Source organism: Urocitellus parryii, chromosome 6 (genome assembly GCF_045843805.1).
Source record: "Urocitellus parryii isolate mUroPar1 chromosome 6, mUroPar1.hap1, whole genome shotgun sequence".
Classification (NCBI taxonomy): domain Eukaryota; kingdom Metazoa; phylum Chordata; class Mammalia; order Rodentia; family Sciuridae; genus Urocitellus; species Urocitellus parryii.
The window spans coordinates 166,301,374-166,310,996 of record NC_135536.1 but is presented as its reverse complement, the minus strand read 5'-3'; the positions used below and the strand labels follow the sequence as shown (position 1 = coordinate 166,310,996).

At 35.9% G+C, this 9,623-nt stretch overlaps 1 protein-coding gene across 1 annotated transcript in view; it reads left to right on the top strand.

Annotated features, from left to right (window-relative positions):
- The first annotated feature begins 6,192 nt into the window (after window positions 1-6,192).
- Window positions 6,193-9,623, top strand: part of Plcb1 (phospholipase C beta 1) — a 251,856-nt gene continuing 248,425 nt past the window's right edge. The window contains exons 1-2 of the mRNA XM_026385821.2: window positions 6,193-6,225; window positions 6,768-6,905. Of these exons, the coding sequence (XP_026241606.1) occupies window positions 6,193-6,225; window positions 6,768-6,905 (171 nt within the window). The remainder of the gene's footprint in view (window positions 6,226-6,767; window positions 6,906-9,623) is intronic.

The following is a 9,623-nucleotide window of genomic DNA, read 5'->3' as shown; positions in this document are numbered from 1 at the left end:
TAGACATTTATAGATAAATTATCCATCTACTTCAAACCCCTTCATTATTTGTATTGAATTGATGAGAAAATTTCCCTCCTTTTAACTTGCAAAAGCATTTATAATTTTGAAAGTAGCAGCTAACATTTATCTCAATGCAATATTTCACGGCATCCTTAAAATAAGTAATCATGGTAGTCTCCACAAAAATATATTAATGTTTCATGTGCATGAGGCACATATCAGTTTGCAGGTTTAATTTTGATCACCACACTAAAGCTTTAAGGCACGCTGGCATTGCTATTATCATCTACCCTGTGCAGAAAGTCAAAATCTCAGATAGACTATGTTGCCCAAGTTTTAAAGCCAGTTAAATGGAAGAACTGGAAACTGAAAAGTTCTGGAAATGACTTCTCCTTTATCTCTCCTTAAACTCCCTTTCCCATGGCAGAGTGAATTAAAGGAAATATATAATGCAAATGCATGTGTTTAAAATACATGTATTGATTGACAAATCTCAAAGTCATAAATACATATAATATATATATATATATGTTTATATATATAATAAAATCTTCCAGTTCTTGTAAGAGATTAAATTATCCAATACATGCTCCTATATTGTCTTTTATTTTCCAACTGTTGGTTTAGTCTTTGACTATTTAGTGTGTTAGATGCTGCTGTCAGCACTTAATGTATAATTATTCATTTATTTCCCATAAAGCTCTTATTAAGGAGGCACTAGGATTATCATCATTTCACAGATGAGAATACTGAGTCACAGAATGGTTAATGAAACTTTTTAAGGTCACATTGCTTTAAATGACAGAGCCAACACTCAAAGCCAGAAAAGCAGAATGCACCTCCCTCCCCAAGCCTACACAGAGAGAGAGAGAGACACACACACACACACACACACAAACACAAAGATTTCCCAACAGAGGGAATATTGTTTGTGTTGATCATTATTATGATCAGGCCTGCATTTTTGACGTTTGATTTTAAATTATGCTCTGAGTTTCTAGAAGTTCCCTTGGCAACATCTAACTGTAGTAAAGTACCATGGTAGGAAGCAGATGTTTTTACAAAATGGGGAGGAAAAAATCTCACGAGTCAGGAAGATGAGGCAAAATCATGAAAAGTATGTGTATATTCTTTTAACAAACACATATCATTATTCTTCTTCTAAAGCTTGGGCAGGTAGATATTTAAAATTACCTAGAAGTACTGGCCTCAACTGAAGGCTGAAGAGGGCTCTAGTGTTTTGCCATCTATTGGGAATTTAAATGTGAAGGAACATATGACCCCTAATTTTGTTCTTTGCACTTGCCATTCCCCCTAGGGCATGTGGGTTTTATGCATTCACTGCAGAGGTGCCTAGGAACTTTGCTGGCAGTCAGGTGGTTACATATGTAAAGACTGCAGAAGAGGGTGGAGAGAGTTTAAAACATGAGTGACAAGCTGTCAATACTTTAGAATTTTAAAGTTTGACAAACACTGACAACATAATGAGGGGAAAGCTAACCACTTTCTCCAATTACTTAAAAAAAAAAACTGCTATATACTTCATGCACTTTTACTTTCAGTAAGGATGATTGTACAAACGATAATTAAACTTGACCATTTAGCTTCCATTCTTTCCTAGGAAAGCAACTAGTGTCATCAGACCTTATTTTTTTTTCGTCTTTTAATTTAGCATATGGATTATTTTATGTTTTTAATGAACTGCCTAAAATACTACTTCAGGAGATGACTCGGATGGATGCTCATTTATTTTTTATTCTGCCAACTGAAACACTTGCCTATTTTTATACGGATCCCACTTAAGTATAGTTAAGAATCCATCTTTTTTATTTCTGATTGTCTTACAGAGAGTTAATGGAAAGACTTTCATATAAATTGTGGATTAAAGTTGCATCCAGAAAATGGTAATACAGATAGAGAATATTGTATTATAAGCTAAGAAAAAATACTCTGCTGGGCCCAGGGGCACACGCCTGTAATCCCAGCTGCTGGGGAGGCTGAGGTAGGAAGATCACAACTATGAAGCCAGTCTTGGTAACTCAGCAAGATCCTGTATCAAAATTCAAATTTTTAAAAAGGGCTGGGGATGTAGTTCAGTTGTAGGACACCCCTATGTTCAATCCCCAGTAATGTACACATACACACACACACAAACACACACACACACACACACACACAGATTTATCCTAGTAAATTTTTAATATGCCTAATATCCAAAAAAGGTACATTTCATGATATTTTATACAAATAAAATAGCTTTTTTTAAAAGTCAAATTAAGGAGGGTGGGTTCAAACTGGCATTTAACACTTATTGAACAAGCATTCCTTAGCTAGTGTTTATTCTTTCCATCAATCTCTAATGTGTTAAGTTGTATATTATAATTACAGAAACGTGCAGTAATTGAGTCCTCCATTCTTAAGTGGAGAACCATCTATACTTTCTTTAGTTACATAGGAATGGCAAACACTAGTGAGTAAACTCAACTTTCTTTGCAAAGGGCATGAAGTAATTCAATCATGAATCCTGATCATTGAGAGAAAATGAATTTACTTAGTCTCTATTTTGTAACTCTTATGGGAATAGAGATTATCTAGGATTTAACTTTAAAAGTGGAGTTAAATTAGAACTGCCAGAATTCCTAGTTGGTCTGATTAATTTTAACTGTGGAGATACATGTAGTATATTCTCTGCCAAAAGCAACCCTTGAATGACAGATAGGGGAAAAGTAGAAAATTCCAAGTTGGCTTCACCTCTTACTTATTTCTGAGTTATATGCTTTGGTGTTCTTCAACTTGAAATGCATGTTTTTGCAGAGTTGTGGAGATAGCTCTTTTTTTCTGTTTTTATTTATTTGTTTTTAATGTCCACAGCATTTATGTCAATTGTAGAGCCAAAGAGATGCATTTTTAATATCCACAGCATTTATGTCAATTGTAGGGACAGAGAGATGCATTTACTTCTGCTAGTAACCTAGGTAGGTAACTCCTTCTCTGGAAGTTTATTGGCAGGTTCAATCATCAAAATTCATGCAGACATAAAAGCGCTTGATAGAATAGATTTTAGGGACACGGTAGTTCACAGGAAAACTGTCTATAGGCCTTTGTTATTGTTGCTAGTCTGATTTTGTTTGTTTGTGTTTGGAAAATGGCCACTCATTTTTTTAGATCTGAGATTGCTTCAGAAATGATGAATTTTTAGACATCTGTATCCATTAAATTCTTTCCATCTGTAAGGTCCTCCCAATGTGCTTTTGCAGTTCATCATTCCAGATAATTCCCTTTGTGTATTCTCTGATGATCTGAAAATGGCTAAGAACAACTTTTGGCACTGGAAGAAATGAATATCATTTTCATTATACCCTTCACATGTCAATGATGCTCAAATAGGAACTGTGTTTGAAATTTGAAAAAGTATCAGTACAGGTAAAAAGAAAAATTAAATTGTTACTTAAAGAAGAATTCTGACATAACCAAGTTTGTTGTTTATATAAATGAAATAGATGAAAAAAAGATATAATGTTAAACAATCAATGGTGGGAAAATAGTTAAATATAGTTTTGAATTAGCGTACTCCATGAGGAAACACAGACTTGATGTTATATATTCTAAATCATTTACCTTGAATTATTTCATTGTATCCAGAGCTACATGATTTAAAAATATCTTTTCTCTTGAGAAGATTTTTCTCAAATCTCACTGTTCCTCTGACTCATGCTCAGTAATCCTTTTAAAATCTTTATGGTATACCTGAGCACAGTGGTGCAAGCCTATAATTCTAGCAACTCAGGAGACTGGGCAGGAGGATCACAAGTTCGAGGTCAGCCTTAGCAATTTAGAGTCACCCTGTCTCAAAATACAAAATTAAAAGACTGAGGATGTGGAATGTAGCTTAGTGGTAGAATGCCCCTGGGTTCAATCCCTGGTACTAAAACCAAACCAAACAAAAATATGTGATATAATCATCCTAGAAATACAGACTTATATACAATTGAATCCCCAACTTCCTACACCTCTGATTCAGTCATCAGCTTCATTTTACCAGCCTGCTTCATTACTTCTCAGTACTTTACTATAAACTTCTAATTTCATAAATGCTGAGAGTCTTTTTAAATATACCTGTACAACCATTAGTGGGAAAACTGTACAAAGTTGCCACAAAGAGTTGATCATCTTTCTTATTAATTCTTGTTGACTGTATATAATATTGTTAGGAACAGTGTGGATTTCAGCTCTTTTCCAGAATTCTTTTCTATTAAGGGCACTCCCTACAGGTGATTCCTACTGTTTTTTAGTTCCTATATAATTCAAGTGAACCTGTAACCCTCACAATTTTTCCCCAAAAGGCTGAAAACTAGAACTCTTTAGGTAGTCAACTATTTGAGAACAAGTGTTTTTTTGTTAATGTTTTGATTTTTTTTTCTTTTGGTGTGTTTGATGCTAGGAATTAAACCCAGGGCAGTGCACTTTCGAGGCAAAGCACTCTACCACTCAGCCCTCAGCCCTTTCTTGTTTTGAGACAGATCTCATTATGTTGATCAGGCTGGCCTTGAATTCACAAACATCCTGCCTCAGTCTCCCAAATAGCTGGATTACCAGCATGTATCACCAGGCCCTGCTAGCAAAAGTGTTTTGAATGGACATGAGAATTACTAAAGTAATAGTGACTTAATAGAAAATGCTTAGGACAAGAAAAGACAGAGGGTAATTCTCATGGCCCTCACTGAAAGGAAAAGGAGTTCAAAGCCTATTTATACCCAAATATTTCCCCATTAAATGTTACAGAAGTAGAGATATTGATGGACTCTGTAATCACTGACTTAAAACTTGTGATTTATAATTACAAGTTTCGATGGTTCCAGATAATTATTTTTCTCTTCCAAGTATACAAAAAGGAAAAAAGAAAAATTCTAAGTGTCGATCAAGCATGTTTTCGCTCTAACCTTGCCTCAATGGTGTTCAAAAATTGCAGTGCAATTAATCATTTCACAAAACAGCTGGTATACTTGTTTAATTAGCCTTTGCAAAATGATTATTCTTCCCGAACATTCTCCTTTAATCTTTCATTAATGCTAGGGTGTTAAAAAAAAAAATTCCCTTTTTTGCTTTTACTGTTTATTCCATAAAACTTTTACTAAACACCTCTTCTTTTCTGGGTCATGAAAATTGATGCTTTTGGGTAGCTTTTGATCTTTCTGGGAGGCCTAATTTACTTGATAAGCTCTCAACCTGTTAGTCCAGTTAAGATTTCAGTTATATTGGGCAAAGCTTTGAAATGGGGTTTTCTCACTTCATAACTTACCTGAAAATGTTCCTCTTTGTGCAGCCAAACAGAGAAAAAAAGTTTTATTAACTAAAGAGAGAATTAATGGCACCAAATAAAGTAACTCAGCTGGAAAGACTTTGTTTACTTTCTTGGTTTTTCAATTCCGCTATTTCTTTGTAAGGACGGTATATATAAAATAAACCTCAAAAGGGAGGTCAGAATAACCAGTCTCAGTAATCAGGCCCTGTTGGCCTGGCATTTAGCTAAATAAATAAGAATTCAAGTTTGTTCCTTGTTCAGAAGCTGGCAGCAAATTTGCTAAGTGATTGATTTGATGCTAATTTTCTGCATGGACTGAGAAGTCCTTTAGGGCCCGTCCTGCGGGAGGAAAATAAATCCAGCCAAGTTGACTAAGCCCTATTTTAGGTTTTATTTTGAGTTCTGAAAGTTTGGAAACTTCCCTTTCCCAGAAAGGCTGTATCACCAAGGGATTCTCACTTATGATGTTCCAAAGAATGCAGCTTGCTCTGAAAAGATGGCAGAAGTTCCCTGCATTCCAAGTCCCAGAACATTCTGAGGATAGCATTTCAATTAACCTGTTCATGGCAGGTGCTGTCATTTTCTACACTGTCGTCATAGCCTATCTCTTGACATCTGTACTCAGTGTCAGATTCTAAGAGCCTTGGCTAAGTTTCTGCCCCAGCCCTAGGTGGCATTATGTCACGATCCTAAATACCTGAGATAAACAAATTATAAAAGAGAAAAGGCTTATTTGGGGTTACAGTTTGAGAAATTTCAGTCCATGATCAGGGAGACTTCCTATTTTCAGTCCTCCGGCAAGAGATGGGCAGCACATCGTGGTAGGAGCATGTAGCATAGCAAACTATTCACCGCATGACCAGGAAGTGAAAGAAAAAGACAGGAAGATGAGGAGCCAAGACCCCGATATCTCCTTCAAGGCAGGCCTCCCATGACCTAAGATCACCAAGTTCCACCTCTTAAAGTTCCTGCCATCTCCTAATAGTGCCAAGCTAGTAAATAAGTCTTTAACACGTGAGCTTCTGGGGGAGATTTAAGATCCAACCTATAGCAGGCATAATGATGAATTTTGATACCACAAGAACTACCTTCTTTGTCTCAATATGTCCATGAATCAAGGAATGAGGTAGAGTTTTCTCATTTCAATATGCAATTCATGGGATGATTGGAGGGAATAAAGGGATAATTATGACACATAAATATTTTGCTGAATGGCAGTATGACAGAAAGGACACTTTAGTGAAGGACCATAGGTCTTGAGCCAGAAATTCTCTTTCCACAAACCGTTGGGGCAAGTTGCTTCTAGGCCACTGGAGGTGGAGGCCTTCACTTCCAACCATTTTCAATTAAGAATAAAAGGCAACTTTGTTTTGAAGTCTTTCTGGCTTTAATTGTTTGAGGTTATGCTGTCATTTTGGAATCTCTAGATATAAACTAAATTTTTTTCAACATTTATTACCAGGATCCAAAATTACGTGAACTTCTGGATGTGGGGAACATTGGGCGCCTGGAGCATCGGATGATAACCGTGGTGTACGGGCCAGACCTAGTTAATATCTCCCATTTGAATCTCGTGGCTTTCCAAGAAGAAGTAGCCAAGGTACAGTAGCTGGAAACCTCTGAAGCTCTTTTCTCAGTGTTAATTCTTGTGATATTGTACTAATATCTGTGAAAGACTTTGAATATTTGTCATACTTAACTTGTGCTAAAATTCCAAGTAAATATAAATCAGTCATCAAGTATAAGTGTAATTAAACACTTCCAATAATTGTATATATTTTGAATTATGGGCTTTTTTCCCACTAGGAAAAAAACACCTGACATAATTCCTTTGCAAAATAAAATGTAGATAAGACCACATTCCATTTCACCTATCCCAAGTTATTATCGTAGATTCCTTCTTGTTCTATCTAACTCTACTTCCATTTCAACTCTCTCCTTGAGGGCAGGCAACTTTAATACCTTCTTAAATTCTTTGTCCCTGGACAACACATAGCCTACCACCATTTATATAGTATTAATTGAATTAAAATGTGAGAGAAGAAAAAAACACAAAATTTTAAATAATAATAACTGTACTTATTAGACTCTGGACTAGGAAGGTGAATTAGATACACCCTGTCCGTTAAGAAATTGCTATTCTACTAAGATAAAGGGTCTTTCAGATAATATAGAAATAACTGGAATATAAGTACAACACAGCAAACAAGAAGCTGGACTCAGGTGTGATACTTTCTCTAGAAATGCCCAAAGGCCTTAAAAAAAAAATATATATATATATATATAATATATATATTATATATATATGTGTGTGTGTGTGTGTGTGTATGTGTGTGTATGTGTACGTATACATATACATATATATATGCATATAAGTACATGTATACATACACACACATACAAACAGTAATTAATGTATTTAAAGAGCTTTCTTTTTCCATGTTCATATTTTATGGAATGCTAGTTATGATCCTTGTCCTTCCTACAAATTCCTTCAAGGGTTAAGAAGATGAGCAGGAATACTCTGAAGTATGCATATCTTATACGTGCCCTTATAGGGTATCTCAGGTCACAGGTCACAATAGCAGGGTCACTCCAGGGCAGTGTGTATTGTTTGGGCATTATGATCTATAATTTCCTAATCCTCAGTGTTCTGACAACTTTATGAGCTACACCGGATATACTAGCCTGACCTTTAATTCGTTAATTATTATTGGCAGGGGTTTATTTCCAATATTTACATTACATTGACTTTAATTCTTACAGCAGAATGAATAAAATGCCATCCAGTTTTAATTCTCTAAGGTATTTAGAAACTCTCTCCAAGTGTGTTCAAACCTAATCTGTTTTCTCTGACAAATGACCAAGTTACCCATTTACTTCTATTGCATAATTTACACTTGGAGACATTTCAGTGCAATGGAACTTTATGTGTGTGTCAGCATTGTGCTTGTCTTGCACTAGTTATTCTAGTGTCCCACTGTTACTGTTTTGAGTTTATATACTTCATTTCTCCATGTATGGATGGATCCTTAGACAAATGGATGAATATAAGCAAATGCTAAAAATTTGAAAAATATTTTTTAAATTGCTTTTTCCAAACACAATCATATTCCCATTCAAAAAAAATCACCAATTTATGAGATTCACTAAATCTCAAGTTAAAACATTCATTAAATGATAGTGACTTTCAGGGAGGTTTTTAATAACAACGAATATAGGTTTTTATATTGTATCTCAATCTGTATATCTTAAATTGCATTAAACCTTTCTACAGTTATATTTTAAATATATCTAATTTTCTCCTCTCTGTAGTTCCTGCCCACTAATTTTCTGTAAGGGGGTTTTGATTTCTGAGACCTGTAATATTTCCCATCAGTACTGTCTCTATAAAGATTTTTCTAGCAGCTAGTTGAAGTTCTTGGTATAATTAATGAAGCCACAGAGCATGTTTTGACTTCTCTGGCTGTAATATTTTTAGGGTATTTTTCCCCCACTGAAATTGCTAGGCCAGAAAGTTAAAATTTGTAAGCACCATGTTATTCTTGAAATTTATTTTTCATATTTCTAATTGTTAGTATGATCTCAGAAGATCATATTTTCTTTTTAATTTCTGGGAACAGTGCAGGGACAGTATTCAAGTCTTGTTTTATTGTATGGAAAGGCCAACAGAAGCCCACTGTAACAGCTTGGATCTGGAATGTCCCTCATAGGCTTATGTGTTGAAGGCTTGGTCCCTAATGCATTAATGCTCAGAAATGGGGGCTTTGGGGACGTGAATGCACCATGATTCATAGCTGAGTGTTCTACTGGGAGATGGTGGAAATTGTAGGGAGTAGAATCTAGTTAAAGGGATTGGGTTCTTGGGGACATGCCCTTGGAGACTATGTCTTGTCTCTAGCCCTTCCTCCTGCCCATTCTTTCTCTCTCTCTTTCCCTCTCCCTCTCCCTCTTTCTCTTTTCTAGCCACCATGAGGTGAGCAGCTTTGCCTAGACTCAGGTTTTCCCCATGATATTCTGCCTCATCTCAGCAATAGAGCCAGCTGATCATGGACCTCTGAAGCCATGAGCAAAATGAATCTTTCCTCCCTTAAGTTATTGTTTTAGTCAGCTTCTTCATGGCTGTGACCGAAAGAACTGACAAAAACATGAACAGTTTTAAGGAGGAAAAGATTGTTTGGGGGCTCAGGATTTCAGAGGTCTCAGTTCATGGACCCCAGCTTCATTACTTGGGGCTCATGGTAAAGTAGCCCATCATGGTGGAAGAGGGTGGTGAAGGGAAGGGCTCAAGACATCACAGGAAGGAGAGAGAAAGAAG